Below are 14,842 nucleotides of genomic sequence, written 5' to 3'. Positions count from 1 at the left end.
TATCCTCTTAGGTGTGTCCAGTCAGCAAGTGTAGTTCATCCTTGCAAAATATCCATTTGAAATTATATTAAAACTACACTCGATAATTAAGAAGCTGCTTCTCTTACCAAATTTCTCAGAAAATCACACAAAAGTAAAAGTGCCTTTCTAAATCAAGACTTTCTTCTTTTTTATATTCCATTTAAGGGTTTTGTAATGTCGTACATATTGCAGTCTTGTGGTCTAACATGCAATATGAAGAAAGGACCATGCCAGAGCTAGGGTGTAAAATTAAGACAAATTGAGTCTCTTGTGTTTTTGTACATTTTTGTGGTAAAATCCAGCAGTTAAGCCCAGGAAAGAATGTGAAAGATCATGCCATCATAAAGCACTTTTTATTTTATTTAGAACCTAGAAAAAAAAGAGCAAATAAGAAGATCCAGAACAAAAACATGTGTTGGTAGAACAATAAGTTAAATACAAGGAGAGGATTTGTGTCTCAGAAATTATTTAAAGACTAGACACAGGGTTTGCGAAGGCACGCAAGTGACATGATCTATACTGTGTGTTAAAGCAATCACAATGAAACAAATATGTACAATACCAAAGACACAATGTGGTAGCAATATATTTTTCACATAATTTACACGTAACTAGCTTGGGTAGATACCAGCAGCTAAACATCACTGCTACTATCTGGAAAACAGAATGGAAATCAGCGATGCAAAAATTTATTCCCATTTCAAATTACAGAAGTATTTTTGTTAGCAATATTTCTAAAATTAAGGACATCATCGCTCCTCTGCACCACGTTGACTCCACCACACATTACATTATTTCACAATAAGCTAAGACTGATTGCTACACGTTTCTTACAGAAAGTTTTTCTGTCAAGAAAACAAAATACATGTCGTCCCCACATTTCTCTTTCTCACCCTACCTGAGTCCCTAAATGTATTTCCCCCCTTCTCTCTGAGGAAATGTAGAAATATATTTCATTAGCCCTAAGGGCTTGGCTGTAGAAATCTGAAGCCACTGCGGGAACTTCTGTCTTTTGCTCTCTTCCAAAAAGTAACTGTATGAATTTACAGTATGTAGTGGGGTCACAAAAAATGAAGAAAGAAACAAAGTGAGTATTGCTCCCACATGTTGTAGGTTGTGAAGTCCCAGTTTACACGGTCCTAACAGATTTCTGTGGCTATGTCTCCAGTCTCAAATGCACACAATCGTTTTTAAAAGCTGTCATGAGAGGTGGAGAGAATTCTGATGTCAACCTGAAGGCTCAGCGCCCAGTGTACTCTGTGCTCTTGTGAACAGGAATTCTTCAGTGTGAGAAGTGAAATTCCTCTTGGAGTCAGGTGCACAAGCCAGAAGCACCACCTACCTACACTGTATTCGCAGATGTGCATCACACCCGCTTAAAAAATGTCCAAATGCATGCACTGCATTCAACTAATTTACTTTAGCATTTAAGTCTTATTTCTTCACATCTGGGGGGGGAATCATTTTTTGAAGTTGACTCCCAACAAGTTCTAGAGTTTCTCACAGAGTTTTCAGGATGTTTCCAGCAGGGATTTGTTTACCTTTCAGAAGGTGGTGCTTGCATAGCTGCAAACGGAGGCATTTATTACAAGCAGAGGTTCAGCAAACCCAGTCACCAAAACATACTGACACATTCCAGACATTGTTAGAGATATGCTTCAAGTGAACTATTGCTTATTTTGTTTGCATAACTGACAAGTGAGCAGAAGAAAAAAGTGGAAACTAAACAGAAATGTTCCCCGTTTTTGCAACAGAAAAGGTAAATTGCATAAATGTGAGTTAGAAATGCTAAAATCCATCCAAAAATAAGTATATTATTGAATTATAGCAAAGGAAAAAAAAAGCCTTTTAACCCATAACCAGGACTTGAACAATATATCAGAATACCTTACAGGACTTGGAATATTATGTGGTGAGAAGAGAACTGTGAAAATTAGTCCTCAAAGCTAATAACCACATCCTCGGCACAGCTCATCACATCACATCCCAGCAAATCAGCTCAAAAATATTTTGTGATAATGCACATGGTGTCTTAAAGTTAGTGTAAGGCTTAAGTGGGAGATTACGTTTGTAATAACCTGATCAGTAAAAAAGCAAGAGTAGTCATATCTGTTTTCTTATGAGTTTTGCCATGTGTACGCATCTTATTGCCTACAGCATTGCATTGAATATTCTGCTACTGTGAGTCCAATGTGAATGTGCATATGCATTTTTCCTGTAAAACACTGGTTTCGAGCTTAGGGCTGCCAGTTTAAATACTATAACATACAACGCTAACCTTTTAATAGTCTGGAGATTTGCGATGCTTATCTTACCAAAGCTGTATTCTGTCAACAGATTTCGATATGCTCAATATAAAAAGCATTAATCAAGTCTGTCAGTGTGGAAGCACTGATCTGGGATCACTCAATTGCAAATTTCACTCTCCTAAAGTCAAAACTGACCCAAGATAAGCATTCCTGCTTGACAGACCCTGATTAGTTTAGGCGAGTAAACTCAGTAGCCCCATTATACAATATTTTGGTTTACCAGTTGTATTACAGTATAGCCCCCCCTCTTTTATCTCAGACCAGCTCCACCTTGGAGTTGGGGTACACAGCAACAACATCATAGCCCTCGGGAGGTTGGACGCGGGCCTTTGCATGGGTTTCGCAGTACAGATTGTCTTCGATAAAGAAGTAGCCTCTCTGCTTTAGGTTGATGCCGCAGTCGTCGCAAATGAAGCAGTCAGGATGGTAGAGCTTGTCCCGGGCCTTCACGATGGTGCCACTACATGTAGAGACAAAAGAGGACAAAAAAGAGTTTACTGTACTGTAAATAAATGTAACAAGTTGTAAAATCCTGCAGCTGCAGAAGTGAATTACTGCAAATATTACCGCAGCTTCTACTGGATCATGATAAACACTGATTACGTAGTTTGGTTAAGCCTGTTATTCAGTCCTGCTCTTTAACATTTATTAATGTCCTAAATAAGAGTGCACACTGTGTTCAAGGCTTATATTTCACCTTTTTAGCAATAGAGGAAGATATGAATGCATAAATGCGTGATCGGAAACTGGACAGATAAGCAAATTGCAAAATGCAGTTTTCCTTTAAAGGCTGTCTGACTTTTTGAAGGCCAGTTTAAAAAAAGATGTCCTCATCACAGAAGAGGTTAAGCAAAAATGAATGACTCACAGTTGTTCATCAAATGTTGCATTATCTATGCAAATCAGGAATTATACTTTATAGCCACTGTACCTATGCAAGCATTTGAATACAGCTCATCACATGCCGTGTGTCAGCTTCAGGTGGCAGAAAGGTTACACGCTGTTAAACAGTACACATTTATTCCGCTGCATGGCTACTTATTGGCACCAGTGAATTTAGAAGAACTTTGGTCAGCTGCACGGTGACAAGAGTGTTAGGGACGTTGTTCATTCATAGTTTCCAATTAGATTTTCCTGTCTGGCCTTGAGATTGGGGCCAACGACCATTAAATCATAAACTTGGTGCTTTGCTTTTCCAAAGTGGCCGCATGACTCGCAGGATAAACTCCTGACACAGTGTTCAATACATCTTTAAAGACTGTAAAAAGCGCTTAGGTCACAGCAGCCGTATTATACTGCACAAGCTTCCACAATGTTCTCTTGTTAACACTGAAAATAAGCTTATGACATCATTTTTTTAACATTTCTTTAACCTCCGCTGCTTTTTTAGAGAGGGGATTACCGGTGTATGTGGTTAGTTTGTCAAAAGGTGTGTTCAATTCACAATACGTGTATGAAGAATGTGTGCATGGGAAAGGGTGTGGAGGATGGCTTGGTTTAATCATTAAAATGATAAATGGGAGCAGAGCTTTCTGAGGACTTATTCAAAGTCCTGTCGGTGCATGTCAACCAGTGAAAGATCACTTCTTTGTTTTCAAAATCGGGGAAGAACCTTGACTCACCTCGCATATTCTTAAACTTTATGGCAGCAGACAGAATGATAAAATAAGTGGGAGATGCATAACTTCCTGCTGAACCTCACAAGCATTTCAACAGAAAATCGATTATATCTCCAATGTCATGTTTATTTTGTCTGTACTGTACCGCAGCAAATTTTCAAGTTAATCACTTTTATGGCTTCTTGAAATGTAAAAGTAGATTTTTTTTATATTTTATGCACATGTTTTTATATTACACACAGCCCAAAGAGTCCCTCGCCAATATGACCCCATTATTTTCATATTATTGTCATGTTAGGATATACAAGTCAGAATTTGCACAATACTTACACAATACCATTACAGCACCGTGTGCACTGGGGTAGTTTCTGAAGACCAGACATAGGGCTGGGGATGGGGCTTCCCAACTTGGGGATTGGAGATCTGACGGGAGACTTTAAGTTTCTCATTCTCTCCGTTGGTGACACACCTATGAAAAACGATATGTCGTTAAGAGACATACTTGAAAAATAAGCAAGTACATCATGCTCCAGGGATTCTAGACACTGAGATATCACAACACTTCCTCTGTATCCCTCTGGTAAGCGTATTTTATATATGTCTCCATGTGTTTGTAGGTTCTCACTCATTCAGGTCATGGTAGTTTTGGGAGCTTGAAAAACAAAGTGATTGAACTTCTTTAAGTTAAAGTTTAAGAAAGTCCAGTTGCCATCTTTTTTATCTCTTCAGACTGTATGTCTCCATATTTCTCTGGCTTTCTTTCAATTAAAGTTACGTTAGCGTTACTCTGTTAAATGAAGGTGAAAAGTCACATAGGTTCCTGAAAGGGAATGCTACATCAGTTGTCTGTAGTTTCTGTTCACCACTCAACCATTTTTCACTTTGTGTGACTCCCAAGCGCCTTTGTGAGATACACTTGGAAGAAGTGTAACTGAGATAGTTTCTTTTTCCTCAGTTGTTAGCACAACAAGCACACTGTTACTAATCAGTGGTTGTGTTATTATATTATTAACAACACATATGAAATACACATAGTGTCTGTTGGATATGAAGATGTTTCTGCTGGTTTGTCCAAGTACATGCAAGTGAGCAAAACATCCAACTAATATTATTACACTTTAACACTGAAATGAACAACATTCACTGCATTAACCACACAGCAAAGACCCAGCAACTGCCCTGAACCCCTGGTTCATGGTTGCAGGAACCAGGGGACAAGTCATGGTAAAGCTTTAATAAAAAAACAGTAACATTCTTGCTCTTCTTCAGCCTCGTTCTATTGAAACTGCAAAAACTGTAGTACCGATGTACACAGTAATCCTACAAGACATACTGATAGAAACATTTGCCAGTTTTTCTATGTTTTTTTTTTCCTAATATGGGCTCTGCTTGTCTGTTCTCCTTACATCACATTCACAGAATTCCTTCTTTTCTTTCCATTTTGTGTGCCTCTTCTGTGTCTCTGGCACCTTCCCGTGAGCCCTATTCAAGTGTCACATTCTGTAGTGCCTTTCCTGGGAGGAATGCATCAGTCAGCCTGGCTCGACACCAAGCAAGGAAAGTACCTCATGGAACCTCATCACATCACATCGATATGCTACAATCACACGACGCATGTGAAAGACGCAAAATGGTTTGTAAAGAGATTCATCATACTGCTTACAAACGGCTTAACAAATTTATCAAGCCATCCGTTATAGAAAAAACAAAACCTGCAAATCTTTTTAAAAATACTGTTAAAAATTGTTTAAAATTACTGTTATTTATTATGCAAGTAACAAACTGAATTTGTGTTTTTATGCATAAAATGGACTGTGAAGAAGTTATTTAAGAACAACATTCTTAACTACTAAAACTACTTTTCCTGTTCAGGAGTGCAAGTAAATACTGTAAAACAGTGAATTTTAAGAATCATGGACAATCACAATAATTATATTTTAGCATTAAAAAAATATTATTTTGATCAAAGAGCATTTGCACGCTGGTGGATAAGTAAAGAAACATAAAAAAATATTTTTTGTTAATCAACAATACAGTCATTTAGGGCAGTTCTGGCATAATTGGTATTGATATTAAAAAAAATACTGAGATTCAGAATCCTTCCATGGATGCATGCTTTGAATTGTCTTCTTTCAAGATAAAGCTTAATGCTAATTTATGTTATGATTTTTTAAAACAGATTTTAGGTTGTTTAAATGGTGGTACTGTGGTAGATGCATGTTACTACCTTCCCATGGTTGTCATTTCTTATTAGAAGTGAATTCTAAGACAATCAGGTATTTAGTCATGCCTGACTGGAACGCATTAAAGGGTTTATTTTATAGTGGGTATCTGGAGCCAGTACAATGCTTCCAAGCGCAGCAGAGTAAATCAGTAGAGCACAGCCACTACATGACTTCCCTTTGCTGATGATGTGCCAGCAGAGGCCATTCAGCCAAAAAGGCCACCTATGACTACCAGTAACCACAGTGTAATTACCGTACATCTGGCACCTTTCTCAAAGTGATTTCTGTCCCTCAGTGTCAGTTAGCCTCTGACTGCTTCATAGTGTGTTTAAGAGATGATATTATCAGACCATGTTATTTCTGGGATGAATGCCTCAGTTGCCCATTAAGGCACTCTAACGGAACCATGACTTTTTAACAAACGGGAAGGCTAATACATTTTTTGTACCACAGTCATAAATAAGTGCAAAAAGGGGCTTTTCAGCTCTTGCTTTACCTAAAAAAAGCCATTCCACACAGGCCTGCTATATTTTGCTGCCAAACACACGAATCTATCGTTTGATCAACAGTGACAAGTTGGCCATTTGCAGCACATATCTCACCCCATGTAACATTCACACTGCAGTGTGTGTGTCCTATAATCTGTGACTAATGTCAAGCAGACGCACTGTAAAACAGACAGGCACACTTGTGCCCACCATCCATGTCAAACGCAGAGTGCGAAGCATCACAGAATTTAAGGCAGTGGGAATCAGTGTCGTTTTCGACAGCTACTGAGAGGTACTGTTTCTACAACTCTTCAAGGACATCTTGATTTGTTCCTGAAACATGTGTTGTGTTGGTTTGATTTCATCCAAGATGTTTAAAAGGAAGGACTCTATCAAAAATAATCTGTCAAAAATAATGCCAAGAAAAATATGACGAGAAAGATCAGATGAAATGTTTTAGAAAGATTTGCTGTTTTTATATGGGGCCACACATGCAGATGAAAAAAAAAGTATAATTAAATGTAAGCCAACTGACAGAAGCGTAACAAAGTACAACGGGCTGTTAACACCAAATATCAATTACGTCTTTTTTCATGTCACATCACCGTGAAATCGCTTCACACTGCTAGAATCACATGTTTAGCCACCTAGAAACCCTCTTTTTTAGATGCATTTTGCTTCTCTTTCACACCCCCAACCCCTCTTTTTTGACAATGCCTGGTAAATTGGGACCCCAAATAGTGTTATGTTCATTTTTTCATCATTTTACCCTTTTCAGTTGTGGTCATTTTGGAGAGATCCTTTAAATATCCCACATGTTAAGTAAAAGTATTAGTGGTGTAACCCAAGAGGCAATCAGAAATGTGATGAATGTTATACTTTGAAAGTAAAACAGTCCTGCTGATTGATGTGCTCTTGAGAGGTCTTTTCTGAGAAAGGACACAGCCTGAACCCGTCTTGGAAATTTCTTTAAACAAACAACATTTGAGTCTGGAGTATTTTTCAGGGGTCACTGGCACTGTGTTTATTTCTTTTTCCAACTGTTAAAGAAACAAAACACTCCCTGGTCTGTGTTCCTTCAAAATTTGCCTCAAACGATCAGCAGTAAAGGTGAAAATTATAAAATTCAATCTGCAACAGTGCAGATTGAATTTTGGTTTGTGGCACAGCTTAGTATTTGAGTGTTCTTATCTTTAATTCTTCATGTTGCTGTTTTCCTTGCTTTTATCTTTCCACATTTCACATCTTTGTGTTTGTATGTGTCCTTGCTGCTAAAACAATGTCCTCTTGTGGAAAACAGGATATGTACTCAAGTGTAATGTTGTTGCAGTATTTCCTAAAACACCCCAACTTTCCTATTTAACAGTCACACCATCCACATTGCAACCAAACCATGGAAGACTCTGTGGAATTCTGGGTAAACTGACACTTTTGTTTGCTTTAACTTTAAAAGCCCTTAAAAGTCAACACGACCTCTACACTGGCTTTAGCCTCCAAAAAGGAACCAACTCCTGCAATTTAAGACATTCATTCAAATGCAGTATTTTTTTTACTTGTTTCACAATAAAAAAAGAAAAGGAAACAAGCAGCATCTGGAGAAGGATTTAATTCTCTAACACAGAATAGAAACGAAGACACAGGTAGCTTTTGAATCAACAAAGGCACAGATAGCTTGATGAAACTTAGAGTCTCTGTTTCATCGAGGATTTAGTCTGTCAATCAACCTGTCAGTCACTCAAGCCGAAAGGCAGATGACAGCAGACAAAAGAGGTCCCTTTAATCTCTTTAATCCACCAGTCCTAAAATCTGCATTTTCATCCAACCTCTTTCATCTGTTGTTAGCATCTTATTGCTTTAACTGCTATAAGAAGTGACAAATTATGAAAACACTCTGGTTTGGCTCCGATCCAGGTCTCCCCACAGAAGAAGTTTACATTGTTCCCTGTGCTGTTAATTATCCTGTCAGCTCTCACATCAAAGGCTGATCCTGAGATGTAATAACCAGACAACGGAGTATTCTACAGGGAAAGAAAACCTTTAAATCATGCTACTTCAAATTATCTAAAACTCTTAAACATTATATAATGCCAGTTCAGAGACTTGATTTTTTTAAAAAACTATTTTGTGTTTTATTTGTAGTAAATATCCAGTGCATACTGCTGTCCTGATAAGTTTTACTTCAGATTTGGTGCCCTTTTGCGTTAGCCCTGGCATTAAGGTGAGATAATCTTCTTTTAAAGATTAAAAACGTCCACATTTGGAGGTTGGAGGAGTGGCAAAAGAATAAGTCACGAGTTTGCCCGCCAGCTAAAAGAGGTTTGTGTCTCATTCAGGAGTTTTGTGTTTTGCTCATTAGTTTACTTTTTCCTTCTTATTTGATTACACTTCCTGTATAAATTCAGGCACCAAAAACGACTTATTTGGAAATGATCCTGTTTGATCCACAAGGCAGCAGTTGTGAGTTATATAATCTTATCTAGTAAACATGGACTTGCATTTGATGAAAAACACAAAACAAAAAAAACAAACAGAAGACATTTTCATGGTACAAATGAATTGAAATCTATATCCATACTGATTTTTTTTCAATTTGTAGAATAAAAATATTAACATTACAATTAAATAATACTCCATACTTACCTCAAGCAATACCTCTCTACAACCCAGCACATCTGATTAGCAGAGAATTGTTTGTTCTTTTATTTTAAAATTTTATTGTCATTTTAAATTCTGTTTTGATTTGTAGATCCTGAAAAAATACATTTATTTATTTATGTATGTATATATTTACTATAACAACAACAATAACAACAACAATACTAATAATACTAATACTAATACTACAAATAATAATATATTAACTGTGATAACAAATAAATTTCCCAAATCTTGGATAACTGGCGTATATCAAAAGCTGATGTAATAGTAGGTATAGTCAGTATGTAGTATATGTATAGTCAGTTTGTGTACCCTCTTTGGATGGGGGACGGATATTTGAGTAAGAATTAGCATTACAAAGATGACGTACTTACTCACTACAGCCTTTTTATAGCAGTGGAGAAGTTTATATAGTGTTTTTTTGTTTTGTTTTTTTTACATGTAATTAGGGTTAAAGGACTTTTTTTAAAGATGTGTCAATGTTAATATCTGAGGTTTAGAAAATCTTTAGTCACTGGTGACAGATCATTTTCTCTGAGGCCCATGCTATTTGTGTTTGAACATACCAACAGGCTTGCGCTGCATTAACAGTAAACATGGAACGTGAAGAGAAGGTTTTAGTTCCAGGGATTAGCTTTTCCCTGCTGCTGTCAGCATCATATGACTCCCTTCTCAAATGCTGGAATTCCAGACGGTCAGAAGGCAGACGGGAAAACCATATTTCTCACTTTATTGGCCTTTGTAAAGTTGTTTTTGCAGTAAATTGCCCTACAAAAACTCCCCCTGTCAATCTTCATGCAAGCTATTTAAAGCACTTAATCTTTCTCCTGCTTCCTTTGTCTTGGGTTTGTTTTGGTTTTTTTACTTTCTATCTTGTTTTCCTCCCCATGTCTTCCTATCTGTCCCCTAACCTTGCTGTCTGTGTATTTCTATAAAAGGAAAACTATGCTACTTAGACAGAGGAGTTCATAACAGTCAGTGAACGAATGCCTGTGCAAGAAGTCCCTTTAACTGGAATCACAAGACTCATCTGCATTAGAGGAAATAGTTACTCAGAAATTTCCACCGTTTACATTTATACTTATTTTATATTACATAACAGTCATGCACCAATGCAGATGGGCATGTGCAGATACTTTGTGCATTATACCTGTTTGGTATGTGGCACCGACAATTATTCTGACAGCTGATATTATCATTGCTGTAAAGTATAAATGTATTGTTGTTTGTTTGGTTTCTTGCATAACAGCTTGTCATAAATAGAGAAAATATACACAAGTATTTTTTGATGCAAATATTGGATGGAATATTATTTTTAAACTGGCAGTTTTAAAGCTTTATTTCTTCTCTAACATAAAATTATCTACTCGTTTTCAGGCTTTTAAAAGCAATATATATGTATAGTTTTTTGCTTTGAAGTATCTAACTGAATTGCTTGGGCTATTTTTGGAAATTTAGTGGGCAAAATGGTTAATCAGCAAGATAAAATGACTTTACTTTCACAATAAAGTTAATTGGTGCAATAATGTCAACAAGAATCTTTAGCAGCAATGGGCGATCTCTCCAAATAAAGTTTAAAAGGTTCAGTGAGTGAACACTCACATGCTTTTTTATGCCTCCTTTTTGCACACATGATAAGCAGACACAAAAATATGCAAACACATGATTCCATACCTCCATCCTCAGCCTCCAGGATTCCCTGGAGGTATTTGAAGGAGCCGGACTGTTTGGGTTCTGAGACAGGTTCCTCATAGTCCTGCAGCATCTTGTAGACGTCTGACTCCGTGTCAAATCCGTTACGGCTCACAGGAGACTGTATGGGAGGCTCTGGGCTGAAAGATTCAATGAAACCAATATTCAGTATAACCCATTTTCAATTCAACCGTGACAAGACATGAAACATAAATTTATTTTAGTGATCCATCAAGACTGTAGACTATACATAAAAATAGGACATCGCCACCATGATGTCACCTACTGTTTTGTTGGCTTTTGTTTTGAAGCCCTCTGCTTGGCGTATTAGCATGATTTCTCTTTGAAACCAAACATAATGAGTGAGGTAAGGAATCGGATGAAAAAAAACAAGGATACTACACACTTATAATTTATTTATAAGTTATTCAATAATGAAATTATACCCTAATAATTTTTTTTTTTCGGAATGCAACATCAGAAGAGAATCTACAATAAAAAAACGAGCTGAAATAACTGATTGCTGCTTATTGAGGTGACAAATGAAGTGAGAAGTAACATTTTTCTTGATTTTCCCCAGGCCACTACTGCTTTGGCTTAACTTTACAGATATGGAGATTCCATCTTCTAAATACTAGGATAAAAAAACAAAAACAAAACAATAAGTATTCCCTAAAGGATAAAGTTGTGAATCCTGGGAAAATCTATTTTTGTTTTTAAGCAGATGTCAAATATAGCCACTTCATATTTTTGTGATGTCAAAATGTGTTTTGGGACCAAGGGAGGAATAAAAGTTTCAGATGGCTGCAGCCATATGAGGTAAGGAGAAAGAGTAAGGAAGAACTACAGTATTTTTCTTTTCTAATTAAAACTGCATATATAGAGCACATCGGTGCATCATTTTTTTGTATTTCTGTCTCAAGGCATGAAGTCTTAATCAAAACAGCTTTGTATTATACTTCTGTTCCTTATGTCATCTATCAAATTATTCCCAGTGCTTCCCTTCATTTGGAAAAGTTTAAACATTCTAACTTCTGGAAGATGACTAGGACTGCTGACAGATGTGTGCAAGTCGAGACACACTTAAATACAAGTCTGTCTCCAGATGCCCTTTCAGGAGTCTGACTGTGTGTCTGAGAGAAAAAGCCTGAGCTGTCATGAAAGTGAGAGTGATTGAGAGAAAGCGAGAGCAGACAGAATTGTGTAATATGTGTGCAAGAGAAACTGACTGACAGCAGGCAACAGAGATAGTGTTAAAACACTTGAGTGCAACTTTGTGTGCGTATGTGGGGGCTGTGTCTAGGAGTGCTCAAAAGCATCTTCACCGGGAGACTGAACATGCACATTTATTGCCCACTTGAGGGGATACAAGACAGCAAATGCCTTTTACAGTCCACAAGGCTATCTGTGCAGTTGTATCAAAAGACATCCAGAGTGTGTTTGTTTCTGTGTCTCTGTGTTAAGTGTCTGCACAGGGACCCGCGAGGAAACTGGTGAGGCTTTAATAATAGATAGGATGATTGTTTTTAGGAGCAGTGGAGGGAAAGGTAAAGCTATTTCCTTGTGTGATTTTCCCACAGATATAATGTGTGTAAAAAGGTCCATGAAAACTCATGAGGGGGATATTTTGAAATCTGATATAAACAGCTATTATATACACGTGGTTCATTGATTTCTTTTTTTTTTTGTTAAGGTAAACACAACAACAAATTGGATTTCTAGCTAGCTAAGTAACCAAAAACTTGGAAAAAGTGCACAAGATAAGTAAAAGAAAATGTTGTTGCATTATAATAATAGACTTTAAACTAAATTTGAAGATTTTTTATACTTATTTACTTATACTTATTGGATTTTAGAACATTCAGAATAAAAACTGGTGTTGCTTCTGCATTTTTTTTTAAAGAGGAGGGTAAATATTTGAAAATAACAAGCGCTACAGTAACTGTAGATTAACCTGTCAAAAGTGCAAGTAAGGTGTGGCTGGATGCTTATGATTTACAGTCCTGGAAAGCACACGGTATTGCTGTCTCACCTGTGTGTGGCACTGATGCTGAGACCTCCCATCTTGCTCGGCAGTGATCTGTCCCCATTGCTTCCATTGTGAGCATATAGTCCTGCAGGGTTGTTGTACTGAGAGTGCCCGGTTCCATTGCCATACCCATAGCTGTGTCCGTTGTTGGGTCTGGAGTGTCCGTTATTCAGGTTAGCGGGCTGAGGAACCTGAGGTGACTGGGGTTCAGCGGTATATGAAGGTTTACGGGTGTAACTGGCATATCCGCTAGTGATCGGACGAAAATTCTAAAACCAAGGAAAGAAAAGAGGAGACACGTTTACCAAACAGGAAGAGCAGATGCCAGCATCACAGGAAAACATCACAATTTTATGGTTGAAAATGTATGCAGTTACAGAGAAACTTTGATTCTTTGGTAAGTTTCCTACATTAAGGGAGAATTGCTAATGTAATAAGGAAGGAAAAAAGGATAATGAGCTATTATAGCTCATACAACATTATGTTCTGGTTCAGGAAATGAGAATAAAAAGAGAACATGAAAGAGAAAACAAACCCGGTGGTGTCCTGACTAGAAAACCACAAGTCGTCAGAGAGAAAATGAACAGTTGTTTGCGAATGAGGCTTTGCGGCAATGAGGTTTAAATGAAAAACTTTTTCCACTTCATTTGTGTTGTTCCCTGTTTAATACCAAGGCTTATTAAGAAGGAGCTCGCATTAGATTTCCTGCAGATGTTTCTGTCAAAACAGATTAACTTGTGTATTTTAAGTACTGCTTTTTGGCTACTTCTGTGAGCTGAAGCCTTCATGGTTGATGACAGAGCTGAGATACTGCAGAAGATTAAATTATCATCTTTCTGACATGCTGCAGCAGACTTTCTAGACTCTTGCCATATAATTTCTGTGTTCAACGTGTTTGAAAGAACGTGCCGGACTAATGCAGGGCAGATGCAGAGACAATTACAATCTACAATTACACCACTGTATGCGCAGTAAGTGTGTTTATGGCTGGGTCAACGCCCTTATCATGAATTTGCACCAACACAACACTGACAACAGTGAGACACTCTGTGTTTATCAGCACGCTTCAGTGATAACACCCACTGCCAGCTTGGCTCATCCATATCAGACAGTGAACTTTACAGATAAGGTTTTATTTCAACATTTGCAATGATGTCACCACTTCTCATGGTGTTTTAGTGCTTTGAATATGAGAGCTAAATAGCAAGCTTGAATTACTAAAGACGAGGCCCACGCATACGCATGAATTTAGACTATACATATTTCAGCTAAGAATAAAATGACTTGTTTACAAGTTAAGCAATGCACCAGATTGTTGTTGACTGTGAGACACTAGAAGGAGTTTGAGTGCGTGCATGTGTGCAAGTGTATGTGTGGCTATGTCTGGGCTAGTTGAAAGGGCCTTAGCCACAGGTGGTGGAGGTTCACCGCCTCTGCAGACAGGACACCTGTCATTTCAACAGAAGGGTCCTGCTGGATGTCATCCTGTTCTCTGCCCTCGCCTGGACCACACACACACACACACACACACACACACACACACACACACACACACACACACACACACACACTTTTTAATTACTACTTCATAGCGCCTCTTCGTCACCAACAACCCCACATCCTGGTCTTCGGAAAACACTTCGCCATTCCCTCCTGCAGTCAAGACTGATGACTTTCAGGAAATTTAAAACATCTCATCTGACTCTCCCAACAACCATGGACAATAAAGACAAATATAACTCTCACAGTAACTCTCTGGGCAAAGTGCTAGCAGATAGCCATTCATGGTAAAGTTGAGACA

General features: G+C 37.7%; 1 protein-coding gene across 1 annotated transcript in view; it reads right to left on the bottom strand.

The window, feature by feature from the left end:
* Positions 1 to 358: 358 nt before the first annotated feature.
* pdlim4 (PDZ and LIM domain 4) overlaps positions 359 to 14,842 on the bottom strand; it is a 44,433-nt gene continuing 29,949 nt past the window's right edge. Inside the window, exons 4-7 of the mRNA XM_084940698.1 lie at positions 13,045 to 13,310; positions 10,995 to 11,152; positions 4,280 to 4,418; positions 359 to 2,790 (exon numbers count right to left, since the gene is read on the bottom strand). Of these exons, the coding sequence (XP_084796824.1) occupies positions 2,586 to 2,790; positions 4,280 to 4,418; positions 10,995 to 11,152; positions 13,045 to 13,310 (768 nt within the window). The 3' untranslated portion in view covers positions 359 to 2,585. The remainder of the gene's footprint in view (positions 2,791 to 4,279; positions 4,419 to 10,994; positions 11,153 to 13,044; positions 13,311 to 14,842) is intronic.

Source organism: Perissodus microlepis, chromosome 10 (assembly GCF_051167445.1).
Source record: "Perissodus microlepis isolate ML-2025 ecotype Zambia chromosome 10, ASM5116744v1, whole genome shotgun sequence".
In the NCBI taxonomy this organism is placed as follows: domain Eukaryota; kingdom Metazoa; phylum Chordata; class Actinopteri; order Cichliformes; family Cichlidae; genus Perissodus; species Perissodus microlepis.
Note: the sequence above shows the minus strand (reverse complement) of the source record. Positions and strands in the feature narration are given on the sequence as shown.